Source organism: Serinus canaria, chromosome 1 (genome assembly GCF_022539315.1).
Source record: "Serinus canaria isolate serCan28SL12 chromosome 1, serCan2020, whole genome shotgun sequence".
Lineage (NCBI taxonomy): Eukaryota > Metazoa > Chordata > Aves > Passeriformes > Fringillidae > Serinus > Serinus canaria.
In genome coordinates this window covers 27,408,081-27,434,938 of record NC_066313.1, presented here as the reverse complement: position 1 = coordinate 27,434,938, position 26,858 = coordinate 27,408,081, and the positions used below count along the sequence as shown (strand labels likewise).

The window sequence follows — 26,858 nt, the reverse complement described above, 5'->3', positions numbered from 1 at the left end:
GCAGACACTCACCACCTGCCTAAGCCTTCTCACTTCTCAGCTGTACAAATCCAGCCTCTTAAACTGTCAAAGTTCTCCAACCCTCAAGGCATTAACCAGATCATATCCAATTTTTCAGACCACATCAAAACTGGGGGGACCAAAACTACTTCATATGTGTCCTAACAAGGGCTGCTCAGAATAATCCCACCCCTTGATTGCCTGTCAGTGTTTAAAAGGTATTTGGGCAATGCCCTTAGTTACATGCTTTAGCTTCTGGTCAGTCCTGAAGCAGGTGGGGACTTGGGGAAGGTGTAGGCCCCTTCCAACTGAAATTATTCTATTCTATTCTATTCTATTCTATTCTATTCTATTCTATTCTATTCTATTCTATTCTATTCTATTCCATTCCAGTTTTCAGACACACACTAAAAGTTCAGATAACAGAAGTAATTCAGTACCTAATTCAGTTCTGTGGCTTATCATTACCTCTCATTCCATTTCCAGATACATCAGGGAGTTAAAATGTTTTTAACTCAGCCCTCTGTGAAACAATAACCTTTTGTCCCCCTTTTTTTCCCCTTCTGTTTGTAAAATCAAAGAGGACATAAAACAACATTTGACAACCAGAAGTCGACCAGGACAAATGTATGAATTCACATTTTACACAAGTCATAAATAGATTTTTATGTGGGCCACGTGATGTGGGCTGGGCAGGCAGTTGTTCCTGCTTGTGAGGCAGAGATCAAAATTCCTTTGCTACGTGGGGAAAAACCCAGAATTTTCAGGGCAGTTTCTCTCATTGAGGTGAAGCAGACCAAAGAGATACGACATAGGTAAGCACTCCCTCACTGCTCACTCCGCCCTCTTTCCTAATGAGTTTCCTGCTTTTGTGGGACAGACCGAGAAGAGCTGCAAAAGCGAGTAGAAGGTGTGTGATCGTCTAGAAACTGCTTTGGATTCAGAACCTGGAAAACAGAGATTCTACTTTCCCAGCCAAAACTTGTACAATGGGATCTTCCCATCAGTTGCTATCTTCCCATATTCACTAGTTTCTGACTTTTATTTTCAAAAGAAATCTTCATAGTTTTCTTATCAAAAAACTTGAAAGGAAGAAAGGAGAGCTTTAACTGGTGTTCTATCCTCGGGTCAGAACGGGAAACAGCAGCACACATTTTTCCTTGTGATGAAGAGAGAAGTTAAAACATGACTGCTTGTACCTACCAAAACCTCTTTCTGGTAAGTAGATGCTAAAACAAATGTGTTTCTTTAGCTTATATGCATTTAACTATTTTTGCTGTAATAAAGGGAAAACACACAATGTGACATGGAGCTATATAAAACTGTGTATTTGTTCAGAGAAGCATATTCATAAAAATATGCCCATTGTGTCATGCTTTTTTCCTTCAAAGAGGTCTTCACCAAAACAGTGGGATAGATGTAAGTTAGTATAACATGTGCAAGACAGCTCCTTAATTATGTTATTCTTGAATACCACAGATCCCTGGTATTCATTCCATACTGACTGCACACAGTGACAACTGATGTCTCTTTAACAGAAATGGGGTTTGGAATGGGGGACAGGAAAGACTCTTGTGTCTGAGAACAGAGAAAAAAAAAACACATCAACTAAGAAGGAACTGAGAATACAGGCAAATACTGAAATAAACACCTACATTTTAAAAAAGCACACACACCCTAGCTACATCCAGAACCTAAAGTTGCATTACTGCTCTAGTGCTACACTGAAGTAAGATGCTCAATGTACCAGGGCAGACAGGCCTAGTAAATAATGCTGCTTTTCTTCCGGGATTGGAACGAGTATTTGAATGTTGATTATGCAAGGCACAAATGTCCTAGAATTAACCCTTATAGTTATTCCCGGTCTTGCTTTTGCAGGAACCTCAATCTGCATTCCTGTTAAGACAGGCCTTTTTAGATATGCCTGGTAATAAGTTCTGACGGTCCATTTATGCATTTTATGTTTGCAGCTGTGCCCAAGTATTCCAACCACGCACACAGGAAATTCTAATATGTTCACAGGTGTGCACAGATTCCCCAGGCTTATGATGTACATGCACATACTCGAGTGTCTATGTTTTTACTTCGGTCCACAATATTTAGAAATGTGTTTATATGCTCATGTTTCACATTGAAAAAACTGCTCCATCTTCCACAGATGCCTGTCCCTTTAAGTGCCCATCTGTTCTCAAGTGCCTGCCACCACCATCCCTTCTGCCATGTTGTTAGAGACACGCTGGAAGAACATCCGCCAAACCTTGCTGCTCCTGTTCACCGCTGCTCTTCTCATCGGGGTCACCATGCTGGCCATCTCCTCTAACATCAACCCAGTGGGCTATTTCTTCCTCGGGGTAGGGGGAGTGTGCCTGGTTGGCTACCTGCTGAGTGTGTTTGTCGAGTGTTACCTGAGGAATCATCACCGGCGTGACGCAAATGAAATACCTCCGAGCAGGCAAAGCCAAGCAGGGTAAGCAGCAGCCTGGTTACTCCTCTTTAACTCTCTCACCTCATTCATGACCATTTTAACACACTTTTGCTGCCCTTCCCCTGAGGCACCAAACGCAGACTCCCTTCCCAAAGACAAAAGTTCTTTTCAGATTGTTTTCCTTCATTACTGATGCAGAGGTTGCAAATGTCAATGCCACGCATGTCCTGTACCTTTTATAATATGTATTTTCTTCCCCCTGGGAAATGATCCACTAAAACTTGCCAATGTTAAACCAATCCAGGCCCATTTTATTTTTCTTTGTGTAATCGAGGCTTGCCAAACAATGAGTCAGACAAGGAAAAAGAAAAAATGTTGAAGCAATACCAAATCTTATTTGGGTTTAGCTCTATAAACCTTATCTCTAGAGCGACTGTTTCTTGGCAAACTTTAAGAGAAACCTGTAACTGGGTGTGTTTCCACTCTTAAAATGCCTGCTTGACACTAATAAAACCCCTGTTTTTAGAGGCTCTGAATACTACCACGTTTTCTTGGCTTCACATTCATTTGCACGTTCTCAGCATCGGCTAATTTAACCCCAAATTTAATTTTCCTGCTGTCACTGAAGAGGTTAACTCTATTTGTAGCCTTGCTTCCTTGTATAATCCAGATAATCATTATCCATGTGCATAAATGACTTGATGTTCCCAAAGACAATGTTTATTTTTAGAAAGACTATATAAAAAAAGAAGTCTATATTGGGCCCTGCTAGTTTGGGGACATACTTAAAAAAAGTAGTATCCTTTTATTTAAAAATACAACCTGAAAAGGAAAATGTCTCCAATAACATTTTTTCTTTGTAGATAGTTCTTTTAAATATTGAATAAGTAGTCCTTGTTTAAACTAAATGAAACTACTTATTTTTCACCACTTCTTAAAAATGGATGAGCTAATATAATAAATAAAATAGCTAATATAATAAAAAAATAGGTCCTGTTTTAGGTTCTTTATTCCATGAGATAACTAGTAGTTAGCAATCCTTAGTGATAAATTTCAGCTGCAGGAAGACGCCAGGTTAAGCCTAGGACACCGAACTGAACAGTGTAGGTAGCTTCACTAACTCTGGGGAGTGTGGCAAAATGGTCAGACGAGCTATTTTCTATACCAGTAAGAAAGACATTCAGTTGGCTGGAGAGGTGAGCTGATCCAGGGGCAGAATATCCACACAGCAATACCATGTGAGATACCCTGTCTCAGTCCCATTTGTTGATTGTAGCATGCTCCCTATAGTCCATGATCTGTGCTATAAACATAAATTATGCACTAAAACAACGAGCGTGTCTGGCTTTGCTCTCTGGCACAGGGTGAATGCTGCCTATGAAGCGCCCACCTATGAGGAGGTGATGACCATGTCAGCTCCAGCTCCAGCAATATGGACAATCACATCCAACCCAGGCTGCGTGCCCTCGCCGCTGAGCGAGCCTCCCCCGTACAACGTCGTTATCGAATCCTCTGCCCAACAAGAGATGATGGTGGAGGCTCTGCGGGGGCCAGTGCCACCAGACACGGTGCTCACCTCTGAGACAGACACGGGCTCCAGGACGCAGCTGCAGCTGGTGCTGCCCCCAAGACTGCAGCGGTTCGTTTCGGACATCCATGAGGACAAAGGCCTTGAAGAAAGGTTTGAGCCACTGGAGCCACTCACTCCACCACCTGCTTACGAGACTGCCATCAGTGATGAGGTCTTTGCAGATGCTCACCAGCCCTCTGTGTTAGGACTGATTTCACCTTCCATGAATACAGAACCAAACCCTCACTCCAATACAGGATGTTCCTAGAGGGATGGTAAAACGGCTGATAATGTTTGGCCTAAACGTTTGTCTCACCATTCTTTGAACCAGAATTGAACTACAGACACAGCTTCTGATGTTACTAGAATCTTTTTGCACAAAATAGAAATCAATGCAATACCACACTGCTTTGACTTGGCAGATACATAAAACCATTGTGAGGAAAGTTGTGTTATGTATGGCAACATTCTCAAACTGGAGATACACCTTTATGGGAGAGGAGAAGTAAATCCTGAGAAGAGACAAGATTGAGAAAAAAACTCCAAAGAAGGACTGTAGGATGCAGCCAGAAGAATCTCTCTGGAAAAGGGGAGGAATAGAAACAACATGAAGCACATTCTGCCTATTCATTGCAAACAGCAATATTTCTGAGTGCAGTGTGACTTCAGCCACCCTGAAATCCCCACAGAGAGAACAAGCCTGCACTCCCCACCTTGCTGTTTTGCAGCAACACAGATTTATGGTCTCAGCTTTTTGTTACTGTCCCTCTGCCATACCTGCTCCCCATCCTCAACTGTGCTACATGGGAGTGTGACTGAGGGGAGAGGTCTGACTGCATCTGGAAGCTGGTACCACCTGATACCTGTCACTTGGAGTTGAAAAGCTGATAGTATGCATCAAATTACTTCTGTTGTCCACAAAGTTCTCATCCCACACAGCCATTGGTGGACAAGAGGGAGATAAGTTTTCCCCCTGCAAGAGAGGCCAGCGATGGGATATATACACATGTAAGCATCCTCTGCTTGGACTTCATGGCTCTACAGCAGGGTTTATGTCTGCTGTATTACAGATGTACTCTTAACAGATGGCCTGAGACTCTTTACTGTCATTATGCACAGAAAGGCCAAAGCTCCTCCAGTTCTCTGTGGGCTCTGGGAAGGTCCAGTCTGTCTGCCAAGGCAGTGGAGCACCGGAGGACAACAGTCCCAAGACACATTTGGCCTTCATCATGACGGTTCTAGGCTGTAGGCAGGTTCTAGCTCTCACTGATCAGTGATGCTGTCCCTTTTTAAATGGGTGAACTAAACTGATCAGCTCTGCAGTGTTAAGGTGGTCTGCAGTATGCAAGGAGATGCATTTGCATCTGGTGAATGTCCACGTTAAAAAATAAAAATGGTGGTCCGAATCTCCTGTGAAGGAGAGCAGCAATCATCCCAGCCTTGCTCATGACTGCATATTTAATTCATATGATGAACCATCAAACCAAAGGCTAGAAGCAAATAAATTATTTCTTATTGTTTGATTCTTTATATTTCAAAGGAGAAAAAAATAAACCTTTTATGTTGTTTATAAATAAATAGGACTGCATTAAAAATTCCTGGTGGCATCATTAATTTTTCCTCTCAAAAGAAACACTCCACAAAGTCAAGATTTTGCTTGCATTCTGTCTATTTGATAATCTTGGCTTAGAAAAGAGAGAGGAGTTCCATTTCTGAATCAACAGCTGAATCTCTTTGTTATCATTATTGATGAAACAATTATGATACCTCTATCATGGAAGTATTAGGAGAGACAAACTTGCTGATCAAGGCGATTTCTTTAATGTCCATCACTACTTGCATTTCCCTCCTGTATCTGCCAGCAGAAAAGAAAATACCTCACCAAAAGGTGTCACAGGTATGTGACATAGGCTTAGAAACTTTTGCTGAAACTGGGCAACTCAGGACTTACCTGAGTGCATCAAAATTGCCAGGAGTCAGGAAGAAATTCAGGTGGCCATCACAGACTAAAAACTAGCCAAAACAAAGACCAAAAATGTCACCAGCTATGATCAGTACAATTTTGTCTTCAACATTTGTAAAGGTTGTCAAGGCTTTGGACTTGTGCTAAGCTTTAGCAGATAGAATTACTGTGCACCAGGTCGCAGGAAATCTATGTGCTAATGTGCAGAAGCCTTCTGAAGCTTTATGTGACTTTTTTCGTAAGTTGTAAGGGGAGCAGCTGTGGGAGCTGGGGTTGTTTAGCCTGGAGAAGACTCAGGGGCGACCTTATTGCTCTCTACAACTCCCTGAAAGGAGGCTGTAGCCAGGTGAGGTTTGGACTCTTCTCCCAGGCTACCAGTGACAGGGCCAGAGGACCTGGCCTCAAGCTGTGCCAGGGGAGGTCCAGGCTGGACACCAGGAAGAGTTTCTTCTCGGGACAGTTGTCGAGCACTGGAATGGGCTGCCCTGGGAGGTGGTGGAGTCTCCATCCCTGGCGGTGTTTAAGGGAAGGCTGGATGCGGCACTCAGTGCTGTGGTCTGGTTGCCATGGTGCTGTTCGCTCAGAAGTTGGACTTGGTGATCTCAGAGGTCTTTTCCAACTGATTTTTCCAATCGATTCTGTGATTCTGTAATGAGAGCTGTGAATTTGCTTTCGCTAGGGTGCTCACTTGTTTTCCCCTTTGTATTTCCCTCCGTATTTCCCTGCACCATTCCTCCCTCTCCGTTAATTACAGCACGTTATCATTTCTGACTGCAGCTGATTGCCGCAGAAACCCATCTCAGCACAGCTAGAGAAACTACAAGAGGTTAAAAATAAAAGATTTAAAAATGCCCAGAGCCGGTACGCCTCCCAGGAAAGCCGCGGCCCCGCTACTGCGCCCTGTGACCGCGGCTGCTCCGCGCCCCGCACGCCGAAGGGGCCGCGCGCCAGCCCGCGCAGGAAGAGGCGGGAAGGCGCTCCCGCGCCAGCGGCGGTCACGTGAGGGCGGGAGCGCGTCCCGCCGTTTTGAATCGCGGGGGCCGCCGGGAGAAGGCTCCTTTCCGCCCGCCCGTCGTCAGGCGGCGGCCGCGGCCCGCGGGGTCCCGCCGGTGCCTCCCGAGCCAAAAGTCGGGAGGGGGCACGGCTGGCTCCTTGCCGCGGCGCTCGGCCCTGGTGTCCCCGCTCCTGCCAGGATGCTGGCGGTGTGCGGCATGCAGCGGTGCCACCAGGAAGCGCTCAAGAAGAACCGGGTGATTCTGGCCAAGCAGCTGGTGTTGAATGTGCTGGTGGAGCACATGGTAGAGAAGGACATCATCACCACGGAGATGGTGGAAATGATACAGGTACGCGGGTTGTCGCCTGCGCCGTGAGCTTTGTGCCTGGCTGAGCTCGGTGTCGTTCCTTGCGGCGGCAGCACGGGAAACTCACCTCTTAGCTGCACGTTTCTGTGGGATTGCACCTGCAGCGTGCAGAAGAGCTGTAAGGTGCTTTTGTGAAAAGGAAAAGTGCATTTCCTCCTGAGATTTCCCTGTGTTCTGGTGTGCGGTTGCAGCAGGCTGCACTTAGTGCATCGGCTGGTAGCTTCCAGTCCTTTATTGTAGTTTTGTGCTTATCTTTTTCCGTCCACGTGTAGAAGCAGGAATGATATGTGCTTCCAAAATAAAACTGTGAAAATAAGTAGATGAATACGTTATATACCAGTTTGTTGTGGCACCTTCCACATAAAGAATTGGTGCTTCCTGTAGTTTTTGTAAATTGCATGAATTGCATTGCAAGGCTCAAGGCTCACTAACAAATGTTTTTGTAAATTGCATGAATTGCATTGCAAGGCTCAAATAACAAATAACAAATGCTGTTTGTTTGTAGGCTTGTGTTACTTTCCCCGTGCAGTGGGTACTGTGGAGAGAAGTCATTGGAAATAGCTTAGGATTGCTGCCAGAGGGATGGTAATGCACAGAGCACTGTGCAGGATGAACTGCAGGTCTTGAGAGAGAGCAGGCTGGAAAGGAAGTGGTTGAAACCGCACAGCAAGTGCGTGTCAGGGCTCAAGTAAGGAACTGAGGGGGTTCTAGTCCCCTAGCAAAGTTCATGGTCCTACAATAAAGAACAGATGCTGAAAAATAGGATTAGGAACTATTTTCTGGGTATGAGTGTAGCAAATGCAAACCTGAGACGGATAAGTGTTTGGTAGCAGTGAAAAGATAACTTCCTGATTCATTTTGAGTCATTGTCAAAGATAATGTGAATCACTTTGCACACTTTGACGCAGTGTCAAAGAAAATATTAGGTGCCTCATGGGGCTTGTCAAGGATATCGGTGCTGAGTTGTGGAAGCTCCAGGCACTCTCACCTGAAATAGCTCCAATCCCTAGTGGAAGAGAACAAAGATACCGTGAAACAGTGCAAGCCAGAGAGTGAATCAAGGACTTCTCCGGGTTTGGGCTGGAGGGGTTAATTTCTTCATAGTAGCTGGCTGGGGCTGTGTTGTGCATTTTTGCTGGAAGCCGTGTTGTTGATGTCGAGTTGTTTTAGTTATTGTTGAGCAGTGCTGACCCAGAGCCAAGGCCCTTTCTTCTCACCCCACCCCACCAGCAGTGCTGGAGTTGCACAGGAAACTGGGAGGGGCCACATCCGAGACCGCTGACCCAAGGGATTTCCCACTCCATTTGGTGTCATGGTCAGCCTGTAAAGGTAGGGGAAGAAGAAGGAAAGGGAAACTGAGTGACAGAGCATGGTGCTAATGATGCCAAGGTCTTGGGTTTAATCCCTGTATGGGCTATTCACTTAGAAGATGGACTCAATGGTCCTTGTGGGTCCCTTCCCACTCAGAATATTCTGTGAGTCTAAGTAACAATTTGAGTGACGGAGCCCTGCTGTCCTTGGAATGGCTGAACTCCTGCCTGCCAACAGGAATTAGTGGGTGAAGTCTTTGTTTTGCTTTGTTCAGGTGGCTTTTGCTTTACCTAGTGAACCATCTTTATCTCAACTTCTCTCACTTCTCTTCTTTGGATTCTCCCCACCGTTCCACTTGGGGAGAAGGTAACTGAGTGATGCTTAGCAGCCCACGGGGGTTAAGCAACAGCATTGCTGAAGTGTGAATGGTGAGTAGGGGTGGGCTTTTGATGGCCTGCACTTTGTCACCTAAGGGGGAAAGGGGAAGAAAAGGAAAAAAAATCCTTTCAAAGATAAGGTAATGACAGAGAAAGTACTTTTAAGCAAGGTGCTGTTGTATTTAAAAGTATTAAACCAAGGCAGAAAGGAAGAAGCCTAAAGCAATCTTCCCCTGCAGATGTAATTGGGTAAAAGGGAGTGCAACAATACTTAGTAATGGGTTATCAGTAAGGAGAAAGGTGTTATGATGGATAAGTCAGGTAAAGACTAATAGCTCAGTGGAAAAATTATGCCTAATACAATAAGCACACCTAACTAAGTGCCTAAATGTGTATAAATAGCAGTAGCAGTCTGAGCAAGAGAAAAGAGTGACTTGAACTACTGTTGCAGGGTATTGATCTGGAAATTGCAACAAAAATAGAAATATGGCAGAAGTAGAAGGAAAACTGGATCTGCAGAATATGTATTGTACTAGAAGGATAAAAATGAAGGGGCTGTTTACTGGATAGTCCTAGACATAACAGTGCTATGGAGAAAAAGTAAAGTGCATTAAAAAAAAAAATCACTCAAGTGGAAAACACTTTGTCTTATCTTTGATCTTCCTGTAGTAGGTCTGTGAATTTTTAATATTCTTCCTGTCTCTGGCAAATGTGAGCACAGGACTTAGAAGTGCTGTTAAGTGGCCTGTTATTGTAAATGTATTGTGACGCTGATCGCCAGGTACCCTAATGGAAACAGGAGGAGCCAAATGCCATTGTCTGATGAAAGAGAATAGATTCTCCTGGATATTATAACTGACTGGTTCTATATATATTCTCCTGCACCCCCAAGAAGTCAGGAAAGCAAGGTCTGGAGAAGTAGTTATGTTCTAAATAATCTTTTCTTAAAAAGACAACAGTTACACTGGTCCTGTTGGCTTGATTTAAGCCAAACAAAAGAAGAAAATGGAAAACTTTCTGGAAATAGAAAATTCTGGAAATAGAGCGCTTAAATAAATTTCTGTCATCTGAAGGAAAGTGCAATAAGTCAAGGAGCTCAGGGTGGTGGATCATGACAGTTTTTCCAAGTATGAGGTGTCAAACGAGTACTGAAACTTTACCACAAGTAAGAAGAAGATGGGAAGGGGAGTGTGTTCCAGGAAGAGCCACTGAAGGCAGAGGTGGTTGAGCTGGATGAGGAGCTCACAAGGAATATGAAGAGTAAGAGAGTTTGTAGGTATACAACATCGGAGATGAATCAGCAAATGGAAGCTGCTTCCTTTGATGTCTGAAATGTGGGGAGATACTAGGATCTGACAGTATTGAATTTAAATTGGGTCATTCAGAAAGATACTAAACCATGTGAGGTTTTTTCCACAGTATACATTTTCAATAAAGTGTAAATAAAAAAAAATGTGTTTACTTTGTAGTGAAAATGATGTTATAATTATCTAGGTGAAAACCCAAAAGAGGGGGGTTTCAAGCACAGGGGAAAAATTATTGTGGCAGTAAAGCAGGACAGTGGAAACAGCTGTTTTTAAGGCAAGCTCCAACATCTACTTGCATAAATGCTTGTCAGAGCATCAGGTGTTCTTCCAGAGCTCTGAGATGGACTTTTAAAATTGCAGATATAGTAGCAAGAGCTTTCTTCAAGTTGAGTATTTTATACTGTAATCAAAGACTGAGATTGTATATATACAAAGATTTAAATACTCTGTTGCACTAGACAGTTATGAAGGGATCATTGGTTTTGACAAGGGACATAAATTTGATTAGGATGTTTGTGAATTTTATATGCTTTTTCTATGGATTCTGCAGGTGTATAATAAGACTAATATGGAAATTTGACAGGACTTCAGAATTTATTTACTCTTAGTTTCTGTTATGCAGATTATCAAACCCACCTGTGAGGGGAAAGAAATAAATTAGGGATGTGTTGGGAAATAAAATGAAAAAAATGTCTTATTAACCTCTGAATGTTTGCTGAACATTATTTAGCATAACCTAAATGTGATGTTGAAGATGAAGTCATATCAAGAAGCACAGCCCTATGAGTGTTTAAGGAAGCATTAAGGAAGAAAAAAAAAGCTAAAAGCTGACTGCTGTGCATACAAAGTGCAGAATATGAACATTCTGGAAATTTCCTAACTTTTCAGTAAAACTAACATTCTAGTTCTTGAGGTCAGCTTGTATTTTTAACTATCATTTATGGCTTAGACTCACAGACTGTGAAAAAGATGAATGACCTTTAGCTTGTCTCAAAAGAGCTGCAGAAAGGAAGAAGAATGAATTAGATACATAAAAAAATGACATCTCAACTTACTTTACTAGTTACAGTAAAATTCAGTGAGCTTACAGCAAGATACAAATAAATGGAGGTGGTTATTTTCCACGACTGATGGAGCAGTGTTACCAGGAGAAAGGAACCTTCATACATCTGGGAAGGCACAAGTAAGACATTATTATTGGCAATTCTAGTCAATAGTACTCTGAAAATTCAGGATCCTGTGGGAATAGGAAAAGGTGTGTTCACTGTTAAGGGAAAGAGGCCATTTATGGAAGAAAGAGACTTGTTTCCTGTAGCAAATCCAGACCATTTTATAGAAAGGAGTTTGATAAATAAGGGAAAGGACAGAACACTGAAGTCAAGGATAAAAATAAATGCTGTTAGTCAGTCATGAATGAATATAGGTCTGAAATTCTAAATAGGTTCATAAACATTGGATCAACAAGATTTTGCAATATCCTCCCAAACAATGTGTTAGGGCAAAAAACCAAACTATGTTTGACACTGAGCTTGATAATTATGAGTGAAACCAGATGATGTGATATCTTTTGTAGCAGAAGATATACAATTACCTCAAGGCTTTTTATTTTTCTGATTTTCCTGTGGCTGCTGTATTGTTAATTATGTGTAACTCATCAGCTATTCCCAATCGTCAACCAAAAGGAGAGATATTGGATCTAAGTGATAATTAAAACAACATAGGATTAATTTCAAATAAATACAATTTATTTCTGATATCTAGTATTTTGGTACTTCATTTTTGGTGTGGTTTAGATTTCACAGAGAAGGGTATTATTGTATAAATTTTAAATTTTGTTCGCAAATACCTGTTAATATTCTAGCAAGTAGAACTTCTTGGCACTGTTTCATTTTTTGATGGCTACTTTTCCACATATACTAGTATGTTTTGCTTCATTGGTCTAAGTATTCATCTGTACATAGAAAACACCATTCTGGAAGTGACTGCATGTAGTAAGTGTTTTACTTAATGTTTTCTGGAGGATTTCACCACCTGCGTGAGACCATAAACTATTGGATAGTAGTGGGAGCATGTTTTTGACTTTGTGTATTCAGTGAGGAGAAGTAGATGCTATCTCAGCAGTAACTGGAAGTAAAATTTAGAGAGAATATGGTGTATCACTGTGTGTGGTCATGTGTGAATTGTTGGCTTGTTGTGTTGTCATATATTCTTGAGCAAATAGGAAAAGAGGAGTGTGAATGAAATCAACTAGGAAGAATATAGTAATGGTTCTAGCACAGCTAAGCATAGGGGTGAAGTGTTTTTCTGAAATAAAAAAAAAGTTATTCTGATAATTCATTGAAAGTTAATTATGTTGAGTGTTACTTGAGTATGGATTTTGATTTTTTCCCCCCCACCCCTCTGGGTTCAGGCCAAGTCTGGGAGCTTCGACCGAAATGTGGAATTCCTCAATTTGCTGCCCAAGAGAGGCCCTAATGCCTTCTCAGCCTTCTGTGAAGCTCTGCGAGAAACCCAGCAGCAACATCTGGAGGCAATAATCCTGAGGACCATGTCCAGCCTGAGCCATGAGATTGCAAGGGTACAGCAGTTTTTAAAAAATAGGATGGGTGGCTTGCATTTCAGATTGGGTTTGGGCACAAAAGGAGCTTTATCAAATGGGAAAAACTCAGTTGTTTACAAAGGACAGAATGGTTTTGTTGTAAGTTGAAACTTGTAGTAGCCTTAGCAAAAGCAGAGAGGAAAACTTGGGAAGAAGAGAATTTTCATAAAGAAAATCACAAGATGGTGGAGGTTGGAAAGGGCCTCTGGAAGTCATCTCTTCCAACTTCCCTGCTCAAGTATTACCTTCAGTAGGCTTCCAGGGTCACATCCAGGCAGTTTCTGAATATCTGCAAGGATGGAGACTGCAGCCTCCCTGGGCAGCCTCCTCCAGTGCTCAGGCACCTCCCAATAGAAAAGCATTTCCTGATGTTTAAGAGGGAGTCTCCTGTGTTTCAGTTTGTGCCCATGGCCTCTGGGTCTGTCACTGGGCACCACTGGAAAGAGCCTGGCTCTGTCCTCTTCAGGTATTCATACACATTGATAAGTTCCCCTTGAGGGGGATGAGGGATCACCTCCCTTCATCTCTTCTGCTGGTACCACTCCTCCTCATGCATCCCAGGGTACCAGCTGCCTCTGTGCCAAGGGTGCATTGCTGGCTCCTCTTTGGCTTGGCCAAGTCCTTTTCTGCCAAGCTGCCTCCCAGCTGGGTGGCCCCCAGGATACACTGGTGCCCCAGGCACAGGACCTTGCACTTCCTTTCATCGAACTGTACAAAGTTCCTGCACTGTTCTTATATCCAGCAAGTTCTTAATGGACGTGTAATCAATAATCCAGAAATTGAAAGTATTTTTTTCTCTGAACTTTTTTTGGTTTATTTTTCAGTGATTGTCTGAGTAGACTCTTAAGGAAACAGATACTTAGATTTCTTTATTTTGGTTTTTTTTTTCCACCTTTTCACTATGCGTACTTAGTGTTGTACTAAAGGAAGAGTTTTGGAAAGATTCCATGTTCTTAGTGCATTGGCAAGGATGGAAACTCTCAGTAAACATATTTTATGCAAAGGAAGGGAGAGCAAATACTTTTGAACAAGTGTTCCCTTATTAAAATGTAAAATTTATCCAGACTACCCTTTCAATTTTTGTTTTCAATTTTTGTTTACTATACAAGCAAGGAATCTTGACAGCAAACAAAAATATAGGAATCACCAGACAATCAAATTTTTATTAAAACTGAGAAAGTTTACATGACCCCATTGTAAAGATTCTAAGCTGAGGATTTGGGTAGAAGTGCAAATGATTAAAGAAGGAGAGGAGTCTTCCATTGAATGAAAGTGATGCTGCTGTCTTGTCATGATCTTTCTTTTGGAATTGACCATAATGTTATATTTCAGTCATTTTATGTGTGTATATAAATGCACGTATCCTTTCTTCCATGATACCTTCAGCTGTAGAGGAAAAAAAAAAAAGAAGCTGTTTTGTGCTACTCTTTTTCACGGACTTATTGATGTCTTGTAGCTTGAACACTGTCACGAGTCAGATCTTCCATACCCTGTCAGTGAGTCCTGTAATTCAAAGAGACCCCGTTGGCTTGGTGAGTTGCACATGATTTGCTACCTGGTTGGCTGCTGCCAATTTCTTAATACTGTCTTAATTTGATTGTAGAAATAAGTTTGTCACGACTTTGCTCATCCCAGGATTGCAAACTTGACAGTAAACTGACTACATTATGATCAAAGAGGTGCTTTGTAGCATATGGGAAGAGACAACCGATATGTGTTTCTTGTTAGCTTCATTTATTCTTATGGGACCCTTTTTTTGCTTAAAACAGTACAGGTCAGTAAAATTCTAGATTTTGCAAAGATTTTCTTTAAGATCTGTAATAGAATTTCATTGAGCTAGTGCTCTGACTTCAGGCAGTATTTCTTAACCAAGACTTCCTTCTTAAAAAATTAGTTAACGCCTTATATGTGTTATCTGGGTCTAAGTTGCTTTTCTTTAGCTTCTGTCAAGTGCAGGAAATCAGCTTTTCCTTAACATGCATTTCCAACTTAGACTAGGGGACTGGTCTAATAAACATTGCTTGGAATGAATCTCCTTGCTAGTTTTTATGTTGCTTCTGGTAATGCCTGGAGTAGTTTTTCCCTAACCACAGGTTTACCTTTCTCCTGGTTACTAGGAGCTCTCTCTGGTGTTAAAGAACAGGTGTCTAATTTTTGGAAACTTTTTTTATTTCTGTGCAAGGGTTTTAGGTTGGGTTGTTTTGATTTTTTTAGAGCTTATGTTCCTCCAACCAGGAGATCCATGCCTCAAAAGGCTGAAAGAGGATTTCAGAAGAGCTCGTGAATGTCATTAGCTCAGTTTCTTTGGTACAGAGGAGTGAGTGTTTGTCTGCAAATGGCAAATAGTTGATTATCATTCCCCTCATCTGCTGTTATCCAGAGGAAAGTATTCAGAGGCAGATTAAAAAAAGAAAAGGGCTTTGCACTTTATGCAAGTTAAAATTGTCTCGTTTGATCACTTATGCATGTGTTCAGCATGGGAGGCCTTTTATGACAGGAAAGAACTATTCTGTTTGAAATTTTCTAGCAACATTCATCAGCCAAACTCTGAAAGTAAGAACATACTGTGCAAAACAGCAGAAAGCACAAAGATCTAAATTAGATGAGAATTCTGTTTTCATACTCTAGACTAGGTGTTAGATAAGGCTAACCCACTTACAAGCAAAAATAAAAGCTGTCAGTTAAAATAAATAAAACAAGTGTACCGTTACAGTACTTTTTTTTCTCATCTGTGTTTCATTTTGAGTCAGTAGGCCCTGATCAAACAAAATTTTTGGAGGTGTGAAAGATGCATAAGTGAATATGGTTCAGAATTTGCAAGTTACTACCTTAATGCAGAGGCTTTGTGTCTGAAACTTTGTATTTTTTTTAATATATTTTTCTTTGCACAGAACCAATGGAGAATTCCTTGGATAATGGAGATGGTCCCTCAATTCCTCCAGTGAAGTACTGCACTCCTGAATTTTATCACAATCATCAGCACTTGGTAAGTTGTTGGCAGAGAAAGTCTTTTAGATGTGAGATGTTTGGATCTATCAGCTGAACATGTGCCACTTAACATTGAGTTGAAATGCTTCACTGGGATGCAGATCAGAGTTGTGCTATTTGTGTAACTGAAAGGTGTTACCAGTCGTGCTCCATTTGATGTGGTTCTCATTTAAAAGTGTCGAGAAATCCAGAGAAGTTCTGTAACTCTAAGCAAATCTCTGCCTCTGTTTTTTTGATCGTGAAGAGCTTGGTGGAATGACTTCTCTAGCGTTGCTCTCTGTGAGCTGTCAGTATTATTGCCTCAAGTTTATTTTTCTGTGTCCTCATTTTCTGTAAGATGACAAACCCTCTAAATGACTGTAAGATAGTAGAACTGTGTTTTCAACTAGTAAGTTTGGTACAGTTGACAATTAAAACAGCCAATAGAATTCTTAGGCTTAAGAAGCAGATCAGGATTATGTGCTACAATTCTACCTGTGGGTAGAACAATTGAGTTTGTAATCTTCTGCTGCAGTGTTTGAAGTTACTTATGTAATCTAATTCCTTTTTGTTGATTCTGTCTGTAAATAGATTGGTGGGGTGGGCTTAAGGAAAAATTTCTTTGTGTTGTGGGATAAACACTTGATGAGGGTTATACAATGTCAGAAACTCTATGTATAACAAAACAGAGGTTTTGTTTGTATGTTGGTTTTTGTTGGGTTGGGTTTGGGTTTTTGGGGGGTTGTTGTTCGTGGGGGTTTTTGGAACTGTCTGTGGGGGTGACTTGATTAATAAGCAGTGCCAGTGTAGGCTTGACTAGGCTCCTTTTACATCTGTGCCTGGATACCTTATTTGATATTCTCCTTTGGTATTAAATTTTACTTCCAATTTACAGGAGTGTTGGTAAGTGAATTACTATTGATTAGTTGTTGTTAGAGTGGTAGGGACAGAGAGGGAACTTCTCTGTCTGAAGGCACCCCTCTTGAATTAGTTCTTTTCCTGTTAACCTCTTTTGCCAGTTGCACAGTTTTGAAGATCAAAGACTGACAGTCCCTTGCTGTTACAATGACTCTCATTGCTATTTTACATCTCTGCTCCCAACAGCAATTAAGAAACATAAGCTAAATTTTACATAGTGTTGTCCTTTGATGGGGGTGGCACAAATATATGGGGCCCTGCTGGGGTGAGGAAAGGGGGAAAAGTTAGCAATGTGTAATTCACAGTTTGAAATGGATTAGCTGTGTTTCTTTTAAAATTAGGGATAAGGCAAGGCAGCCTAACTTCTTTATTAATAGTATTGTAGCATTGTCAGTTGTGGAGGCTGGCAAGCACAGGCATATCAAGTTGGTGTGGAATGATTGCTGTTCTATTCTAACACACCATTATTTCCTTGTGTAGTCTAAATTTACCCATTTTTAATCTTCCTTGCAGGCATACAAGCTGACATCAGAGCCCCGAGGCTTAGCGCTGATCCTCAGCAATGTCCGTTTCAGCAGCGAGAAGGACCTGGAATATCGCGCGGGGGGAGACGTGGACTGCGCTTCCCTGGAGATGCTCTTCAAGCATCTCGGGTATCGAGTCACTGTTTTTCATGATCAAACTGCACAGGTAAGGGGATGATCCCAGGACTTCACAACTGGTGTGCATGACAGTTTGTGTCACAGTTGTCTCAAGAGGTTCCCTCTGGTATGTAGCTGAGTTTTGAAGATATGAATTATCACTTAAGAATAGATAATGAGGCTGATCATGATGATGTCTGCTCTCATAATGATCAACATAAGAAAGCTTGGAAGGCTGAGCTCTTCCAGTGGATAGTAGTATCACAAAGGATTACAAGAGGTACTACTTTAGCCTGACCCTAGTGCAAGGGGGAAGACTTTTGAGACCACTCCTGGCATATGTGTTTAAAACACAAATGAATGAAATCTCCAATTTACTATAGACTTTTCCAGTGTCCTTCTCTCCTAAAAGTTAAACTTTGCAAGTATTTGATGTATTTCTTTGCTCTTGTGATGTTTTCATGTCCTTTTACTGGTGAAGTCAGTTGGCATCCCATTCATCAGTCTATCTATGCAGTTCAGTTCCACTCTTGCAGTCTTCACTAAAAACGTGGATGTGCTTCACTCAGGAAAATTGATTGTGTTCCACGACTAACTTAATCAAGCCACTCTCCCTAGGAATGCAGTTGCTGTCTTCTCCAGCATCATTTGACCTTAGTCCTTTTAAATCCCTATGAATTCAAGTGATACAGGACCGTTAAAGAGTGTTTTATTCAAGAACAGAGCTTTTGCAACGCTGATAGAAGATATTTGCATCTGCCATATTGTCAGAGTTCCTGAAGTTTTCCAGTTTAAATTTTGAATTGATCACTAGTGTCTGAATTCCTGAAGTCCCAGAGTATGTATCTATTAAGTTGCTCCAACGTCCCAGCCAGATTCCAGTGTCAGTGTAAAACCTCTGCAAAATATCACTTGGTTTCCTCTGTTGACCTAAGTGATTCCTGCTTCACAGTGTTATATTTAGCTGTTTAGCATAAAAGAACAAGAATATTTTGCCTTTTTTCTTTTTTTTAGAACAAGTCTTTTTCGTGTAAATTTGATGGAGGGGGTTCTTTGTAACAGGTGGACCATTTGTGTTTTTCCTAGAAAATTGATTCACTTTCCCTTTGGAAGTCTAGAAAGCATTGATTTTTATTTTTTTTTTTCCCTGTTCTAGGAGATGCAGAATGCATTGGAGAGATTCTCCAAGCTGCGAGATCATCGAGATGTGGATTCCTGCATTATAGCTCTGCTTTCCCATGGTGTGGAGGGTGGGGTTTATGGCAGTGATGGCAAATTACTACAGGTATGTTCCTGAGTCCTGATCTCTTGTTGTAGGTTATCTCTAGGAAAGTAAACATGTTCAAAAAGAAAAAAAAAAAACAATTATGGAAGACTGAGGATTCACATATTTTAAAATAGAAACAAATAAGGGCTGGAGGGAAGAAAAGGGCAGGGGGAGGTCTAGAAAATTAAAATGGTAGGAGAAATTATCTCTCTGTATAAATACTAGGTAGAGTTCATGAACCCAAGCAAGTATGAACCTGGGGAGAGGGTGGAGAAGGGATGTGTTTGTCACATTCTGAGTTTGCAGATAAAGGAGAGGATTACCAAGACTGGTGAGGTAATAAGCAAAAGACAGGGAAGCGGTGTGAGACTGGGTTTGGCTTACAAAAGGCTACAGTGAATAAATTTCCTCTCTCTTCTCTCAGTTGCAGGAGGCTTTCCGGCTCTTCGATAATGCAAACTGCCCAAATCTCCAGAATAAGCCCAAAATGTTCTTTATTCAGGCCTGCCGGGGAGGTGAGTGCCCAAGCACTGAAAGCCATGTACTTGGCATGCCATTAAGGCTCATTTTGCACACATGCACACCCTCACATTCAACTTGCTGTCAACTTTCCTCTTTGCTTCTCTCAGGTGTAAGTGGGACCCATATTCACCTCCCTCTGCCCTGCTGCTGCCACTGCATCTGTTGCTCTGTAAGTGTCTTCAGCTCTGCATGAGGTGTGTGCATTGCCTTGCAGACCCCAGAGCACCTTAGTGACATAAAGCTCTGTCATCCCACTCATACCCCGAGGTTTCCTCGTGCTGTGCCTGCAGTAGGGGGAGTGGGGCACATCCTGCACAAATAGCAGCACAGCATGGAGCAGTACACTCGCACTGGAGTCTTGCTGAGGTCCTGTCTTTCTCTGGATCCTCTATGTGGTGTGTCTCTTGTGGTGGTCTCTTGAGCTGTCAGAGTTGGTACCAATTATTTTTAGGGTCTTGTCTTTTTCTTTTACCTTAGCCTGTTTTCATTCTCAAATGACCTTTCCTTGCACCCTTTCCCACATACTGCTCTTAGAATTCTTACATGCTGCCGTACAGAACTCTTTTCATGAGTCTTATAGACTTGTTCTTCTTCTGTGCTTTGTGTACCTTTTTTTTTCTTAATTCTGCTATTCCTTTTCCTCCCTTTTTATAACTAAACAAACACATCTGAAACCAGCTACCTTTCAGATCTGCTAATGACCAAATTTTTTTTCTCAAGTGTTTGAACTCTGTGAAATTGCAGCTATTCCAAAATGAAGCTCTGTCTTATACTTTCTTCTCTTCCATTGTGATAGAGGAGTTTTCCTAGTGTGTATGCTTTTCCCCCTGCTTTTCCTTTGTTCTTTGCAGTTGTCTCCCTTCTTTCTCATTTTTAGCAAGCTCTACAGTTTGTCCTCTAGTCTCTACTCTTCTTTAATCCCAATGCAGGGAAAAGCCCAAAGTCTACATGAAGTATTTCAGTGATCAGAAATACTTGATCCTTTTAATCATTTGGGAATATTGTAATATGCATGTTTACAATATGAATTGAATCTGATTGCTTTCCTTATGTGAATGAAGATTTAGATACTCTTGAACAAATGTGAATGTGCAGACTCAGGATGGAAATAAGTGTAATAAGCCATAATTTTCAGCTGACCTCCTTAGGAAATTATGTTTATTTGACTGTAGTGTTACCATAATGAGTCTGTTGAGACTTACAAATCAAGCTTGGCCTCTGTATTCCCAAAAAAGTTGCTGTTAAGGAAGGGTGGTAAAGCTTGCTACGCTCAATGCTTTAGAACTAGGATATTGCAGTAGACAAAGGATTAAGATACTTAAAAAACCAGAAGGAAAACCGCAATAAAAAAACAAGCAAAGAAGACAAAACCCTGCCTTGTCTAACCTCTTCTAAACCTTGATTAATAGCTGGAGGGGAAAGCCAGTCACAAAGTAATTGAATTGTCAACAAAAATGTGTACCCTTTAGACAGCATTAAAAAGACTATATAAATAGTATTGTCAACTTTGAAATAATAGTCAGTCTATTTGTGCCGTGCAAGTTAGCTGGAACTAGTTGAAACAAGATAAGAAATACATAAGTTGTTCTTCTTCTCTAACCTTACATTGTAGGCCTGCTCTATCTTCTATTAGTGACACATTTTTAAATTGTAGATAAAGAAGTGCTGGTACAGTCCTAATTCCCAGTGAGCTTTTGGCAGGAGTCTACTAAAGAAGTTAAGTAGTCCACCTACAGTCATGGATCAAAAACCAGTGGCAACAGAAAACAATGGAGAGGAGTTTCAGTGTGGCATAAAATGAAACTTTGAAATTGCTTAGAATCTGTGTTTGATGTAGTCCATTCAAAAGAGTGAAAAATTATGCTAACAGCCAGGTAGTTAGCAGTTACTTAAATTAATTGGCAGAACAGCTGTCTGGGAGCTCCAGTACAATTTAAACAGACTTGATCAATCTCTGGCAGTGGTTCTATAAATTAGAGGTTAAGTTGGCAAAGGGTTAGTGCTTTACACATTTTAGTTAAGTTGATTGGAGTACTGTTTGAAGATATGCATGAGGAAGATGTGTAATTCTGAAGCCTTAATCAAAAAAAGTTTTGATTTTGTACATAATGGAGTGATGACAGTGTGAATAATAGAGTTTGACAGTAAAATTACCTGAGTCTTCTGAAATAAAATGCTCAGTGAACAGTACACTAAATTTTTAAAAAGACAGATCTGGAAGGATTTGGAGAAGTCTGATAAAAGGCCTGAAAAAAATGGGGTTAAAAATGAAAAAAATTTGCATTGCTACCCTAAAGAGATGAGAAAGGAACTTTATGGAAGCCATTATGAAATTCTGAGCTTTGGAGACATTAACTCTAGCCTGTTTCAGACAGTCACACCCCTCCCACTGCTGTTTTCTTTAGAAGAAAAGAACAATGTTGCTGACTTACGAACTGACCACTTCCTGAGCATTATGAGATGCCACCTGTTCCACTGCCTGTTAAAGGGCAAGAAATCCAAATGTAGTATTTAGACATGAGCTAGCAGTAAAAATTGAGGAACATCTTAGGAGGAAGGCCTCTGAAGTGGACACTTAAGCCTTGTAAGACTAGACTCTGATTCTGCTATTAGGAAGAAAGAATAATAGATTCTCATCTTAGAACAAAAGAAAACAAAAAGGCAAAATTATATGGAAAATCTGTGAAATGTAATTTTAATTTTCTTGCAACACAGCTGGACTATCAAAGTTACCACCACTAAGCAGTTAGTTGAGATTATAATGGAAGCTCTGCATCTTGTAGAAAACCATTTGAGAATATCTACACTTGCATGATACACACTAATGAATCCTGGAAAGAGCATTAAATGCTCTCCAGGTTTTAAACTAATCTCCGTGGACTGTAGGTCTCTCTCTCGTTTGGGTTCAGATTGTTTTGCATTTTTCTGCTGCACAATTTATGCTTTTAATTGAAACAAACAGTATTTTAATCAGGTTTTTGAACTAGGTGAAATACTTGGTCCAGGTTTTCTTCGTGTCCTGGGTGTTGATCTTAGCAACTAAAATTAGAGCTCCTGTTTGAGTTCTACAGTAAATAGACAGTTAGCATTGCAAAGTGCATGAGGTGTTTTTGGATATTTCCAAGGTAGGTATGAGTAGAAAATAAAACTTCATGGGTAGGCATCAAATTCTTCCATGAATGGTGGAGAACTACCAGAAACTTCCCTGCTTTCATGGTTATCTCATGATCTGTGCAGGAAGAGGTGGGAGCAGAAATCAGCATGCAGACCACATCAGGTTAGGTTAAGCAGGTGCAGCAGTTGTTGGTATCTACATTAGTTTGTGCAGAAGAGCTTTCAGATGAGTTTAGAACAGCTGAGAAAGCCTCAAGTTAATGCAAAAACTTTCTGCTTGACAGTAATTGTGGCATTGCTGACCACAAAACTAAGTAACTACAAAAGCTGCATCCAGTAATTCAGGATAATTTCTTCTCCCTTTCTCCCTCTCCTCGTTTATTGCCACCACAGATGAGTTGGACCGGGGAGTGGATCAAAGAGATGGCAAAGGATGGTCAGATTCTCCGGGCTGCGAGGAGAGCGACGCGAACAAGGAGGAAAGCCTGAAGCTGCGGCTGCCGACGTGCTCGGATATGATCTGTGGATACGCTTGTCTGAAGGGTAATTGATTGGGCCCCTCATTGTTTGGGCATGAGGAGGTTTCATGTGTCCGTGTTCCCCAAAATTCTTCATGGTGGACGCTCTCTTGCCAGGCACCGCAGCCATGCGGAACACCAAGCGTGGCTCCTGGTACGTCGAGGCTCTCACCTCCGTGTTTGCAGAGGACTCCCGGCACACCCACGTGGCTGACATGCTGGTCAAGGTAAAGGGCATTTACTCTCCCATTCCTACCTGGTTTTTGAAGGGCCTTCAATTGCTTCAGAATGCTAGGATTAATCTAGTACTATTAAAGCACTTATTCTTGCCTTGTTTGTAGCAAAATTACAATTCTTTCCTCATTCTTAGTTACTTATTTATATACAGCTCCATAGGAGTTTAACCAAGTAATGATGCTGTTTCTTTGACTCCTGTTTCATTGGTGTGGTTGCATGGTGAACTTGCGAGCAGAGTTCATACTGTTTGCCAAGAATTACTTTTCTTCTATAGAAATAGCATTTTTTTTCCAGGTGAATTCATTCCCTGAACATGCACACAACACAGCTGCAAAAACAGCAGTACTCATAATAAGGTAAAGCTTGAGAAAGTGGAGGAAGAGTGAGTTAAAAAAAGCAGTGTGACCACAGCAACTTGAGCTGCCATGAAACTGCACCCTTGTTCTTTATCCTTCTTATAATTAGGGGACTACTTAATGCATTAAACAGAAAAATCTGTGAGTACAGAAAGAACAGACATTCTTCTTTCTTCTGTCTTTTTAATCCTTCTAGTCACTTTAATTTTTTTACTCTCACATCTAGGTGAACAGGCAAATCAAGCAACGAGAAGGTTATGCCCCAGGCACGGAATTCCACCGCTGCAAGGAAATGTCGGAATATTGTAGCACGCTCTGTCGGGACCTTTACCTGTTTCCTGGCTATATACCAGGAAAATAACCTTGCCAGCTCTGTTTGAAGAGAGATACTGCCAAAGCTGAACTTTGACTGTGGATATCTGTTTTCACTCTTACGAACTGTGACATCAGATGTGCAAGCAAGGAGTGCCAGTCTAATTCTTTATGTCCTTTTCTAAAATAAACTGGCAACTCTCCTTGTAATCTGACTCAGCCCAGGGTTTAAAATTCTAATATCCCAATTGGCTCTGTATGTATAGAAACTGATGGAAAGAGGATCAGCACTGGAACGGGAAAGAAGTGAGAACATCCTTTGGAAGGAGACATAAGGACATTTTTAAACAAAGTGAATGAGAAAATGGAAATGGACTACTAGTACAATTTTTAAGTTAAGCCTTTCTGAAAGGAAAACCAGTTAAAAGATGCTACTTATCTTATGCTTGTACTTCAACAATTTTAAGTACTTTCTGCATGGTTATTCATACAGGACAGTTGACTCCTGTGCACATTAGAAAAGGGCTTCTTATGAAGGAGAATCTTCCCCCTCCCTAAAGTGGAAGGTTATTGTTCTCAGTACTCAACACTTTCCATTTTGATCACTTAAAAGTCTATTTTTCTACATTTCTTCTATAACCAAGTTATCAAGAGAACTACGAGATATCCCAGATTATCAGCAAAACATGTAGAGACCCAGACAAATATGCCTGCATAAAATGCCCCAGAAATAGTTTTGAATCTAGAAATTCTAGATTAATTTCCCTTAGTCCCAAGAGTGAGCAACTGCATGGAAGATTCCTTTTGAGGAATTTGTTTGCCATAGTACTTACATGTCACAACAGACATTCACTCCACCAACTTCTCAGGACTCTATAAATTGCACTGTACAACTGAAGCCCTGAAACTCTACAGCCTTGTGTAAGATCTTCTTAATTAACAAAAATATTCAAGGCAGCTCTTTACAGTCTAAGCATGTTGTTTGGATTATTTATCACTGCAAGTTTTTTTTTCCCTTTTAAATAAGAGGGAAAAAATTTCCATTATTATCCTGCTCTGTGAGTTTTCTTTCTTAATCCATGATCATTTAAAAGCATAATCTATCACTTTTGGAAATTTCTTCCACAATCTCTTCATGCTGTAATTTGCGTCTTGCTGTGTCCAACTGCATTTACTCCCACTTGATGTGATGTGGGAGATGGGCATTGTTCTCTTTGTGGTAGAGCCTAAATCCTGAGATACTGGATTACACGTGGACCACAAGTGGTTCACTTCAGTCTCAGTCTCTCCATTTTGTGGCACTAAGTTGGCATAGTTCCTGGCTTTTTTTTTAATGTAAGTATGGCTTTTAAAATATATTTTTCAGGATAGAATTATGAATGGGAAGCACAAAGGTAAATGGAAGGAGGCTGGAAAACTAGGCATGTGCTCTTTTTATTATTCTGCCTGGTAAATGAAGCCTGTGTTTCCTCCAGCTGACAAAGGTGCAGCATTATGTGTGTCTTGCATTCATCCTACACACAATGTGGTGAACAGAACAAGAATCCAACCTGCCAATTGGTGCCTTACTCTGAGGTCTAATATACCAGTTTAGGGGCTCGTGTACCTCCCTGGAGTATAAACACTGTCTTCCTGAATGCTCCCTCTACAAACTGGTGCAATATTTTACAAATAGGTTTATTGATGGAGCAGTCCATTCTGATGGATTAAATTTCTGTAGGATTGCATCAAGTTGCATTATCACTGCCACTTTTGTATATCTTTTTTGTACAATTGTGTTTTACTGCCTTGAGGTGTCAAAATAAAGAATTTTCGTTTGATTAATCTGTGCGGTGTCTTCCATTTGGAGAATTAGACCTCTGCAGAAATGGAGGTTCTACATAAACAGAATTTTGTGTCATTTCTTGAGATAGAACATTCCAGAGGGGGTTTTGGACTCTCAGAGAGAAGCCTGCTACTTACAGCTGCAGCCACTAGAAGCTGCTTGTAAATTTTGGTAACTCCCAGGCCAAACAAAGACTGACACATTAATAAAGAGAGATGAGGCAGAACCACCAAGGAGGAGGCTGATGTTGTGCTGCAGCAGATAGAATACTTACCTTGGGAAAATTTTGGGCTTGGTGTTTTTGAAGAGTTCCTGGGAAAAAAGGAGTCTCAGAGGTAGAGGCTGAAAAGAAAGTGAAGATACCATCAGTCAGAGAGATTCTGGAAGCAGGGGAAGGTCCAGGGGATCAGAGAGCTGCACGGGAAGGAATCCCAGAGAATGCTTAGAGGCTTGATGCATAAAGCCTAAGGTTGTAACTGAGAGCAGCTGTACAACACAGAATTTTCTGTTCCACCCTCACAAACGAGTAATGATCTTAACTGCTGGGCAGGGAAGCTGAAATCAAAGTAATGCACTTGTAAGAAAGTCAATTAGTGTGAAATAAGAAGGTAGAAGTTCTGTTCTTGTAAGCTCTAAAAATTGTCCCCACCTCCAGATCCACTAGAGGCTGCCATTTACCCTGTTCCATCCATGACACCTTGAAGAGCTGTTTCCTGTCTTCTGTGATCTCTTTTTAGTGAAAGAGTACATTAGCTTATTCAAAAGACCAAATGCTGATACAGGAAATCTAGTACTGATATTAGTGCTGGAATGGCCAACATCTACCTATGCAGAAAGTGATTCTAGTAGGCCAAAAGATGAAGTAAACAAGATGTTTGCATTTTCATAGGTAAGTTTAGAGCTACTAGCATAGTTTCAGGAATTACTTTTAATAGCTGGGATAGCAGGACAGTGTTATCAGGTTCACGTCTTTTCTTCTTGGAAACCAGAAGAATAAGGTCAAGGGTTTTATTTGAGATGGGGAGTGAAAACAGTGAACCCAATGTATCCTAAAAATCTTGAGTTGCATGAGAATCACATTTATTAGCAGAACAATTCAGTTAATACAATTTTAATTCTGAACTGGTTTTGTTTCCCTATCTGTGATTACTAATAGATAGTCAAAGGATTTGATTTTGTACAAATAGTCATTGGTCCCCTTAAAAATTAGGATGTACAGAATGGTATTGAAAGAGAGCATATGCTTCCAAAACATCAAAAGGTTTGGC

At 41.0% G+C, this 26,858-nt stretch overlaps 2 protein-coding genes across 3 annotated transcripts; both read left to right on the top strand.

The window, feature by feature from the left end:
• The first annotated feature begins 719 nt into the window (after window positions 1–719).
• On the top strand, window positions 720–5,592 carry TMEM139 (transmembrane protein 139). Its single transcript, XM_009102656.4, has 3 exons — window positions 720–1,218; window positions 2,159–2,467; window positions 3,789–5,592. The coding sequence occupies exons 2-3, from the start codon at window positions 2,220–2,222 to the stop codon at window positions 4,261–4,263; spliced, it is 723 nt and encodes a 240-aa protein (XP_009100904.1). The 5' UTR covers window positions 720–1,218; window positions 2,159–2,219; the 3' UTR covers window positions 4,264–5,592.
• Window positions 5,593–7,021: 1,429 nt separating this feature from the next.
• CASP2 (caspase 2) lies at window positions 7,022–25,585 on the top strand. Of its 2 annotated transcripts, none has more exons than XM_050974718.1 (10): window positions 7,022–7,301; window positions 12,725–12,892; window positions 14,370–14,445; window positions 15,805–15,899; window positions 17,312–17,488; window positions 18,596–18,724; window positions 19,131–19,221; window positions 22,736–22,885; window positions 22,978–23,087; window positions 23,392–23,673. In XM_050974718.1, exons 1-10 carry the CDS (start codon window positions 7,152–7,154, stop codon window positions 23,455–23,457), a joined length of 1,212 nt encoding a protein of 403 aa, XP_050830675.1. In that variant the 5' UTR covers window positions 7,022–7,151; the 3' UTR covers window positions 23,458–23,673. The 2 variants fall into 2 exon arrangements, with proteins under 2 accessions (XP_050830675.1, XP_009100903.1); XM_009102655.4 differs by lacking the exon at window positions 23,392–23,673 and adding an exon at window positions 23,680–25,585 and having other exon boundaries at window positions 7,024–7,301.
• The last annotated feature ends 1,273 nt before the right edge of the window (window positions 25,586–26,858 follow it).

Coding starts and splice junctions, on each gene's coding strand:
- TMEM139 (XM_009102656.4), top strand. CDS start 2,220: ATGTTGTTAGAGACACGCTGGAAGAACATCCGCCAAACCTTGCTGCTC. Junction 2,468..3,788: donor AGCAGGCAAAGCCAAGCAGG/GTAAGCAGCAGC, acceptor TCTCTGGCACAG/GGTGAATGCTGCCTATGAAG.
- CASP2 (XM_009102655.4), top strand. CDS start 7,152: ATGCTGGCGGTGTGCGGCATGCAGCGGTGCCACCAGGAAGCGCTCAAG. Junction 15,900..17,311: donor ATCACAATCATCAGCACTTG/GTAAGTTGTTGG, acceptor TCTTCCTTGCAG/GCATACAAGCTGACATCAGA. Junction 23,088..23,679: donor TGGCTGACATGCTGGTCAAG/GTAAAGGGCATT, acceptor TCTCACATCTAG/GTGAACAGGCAAATCAAGCA.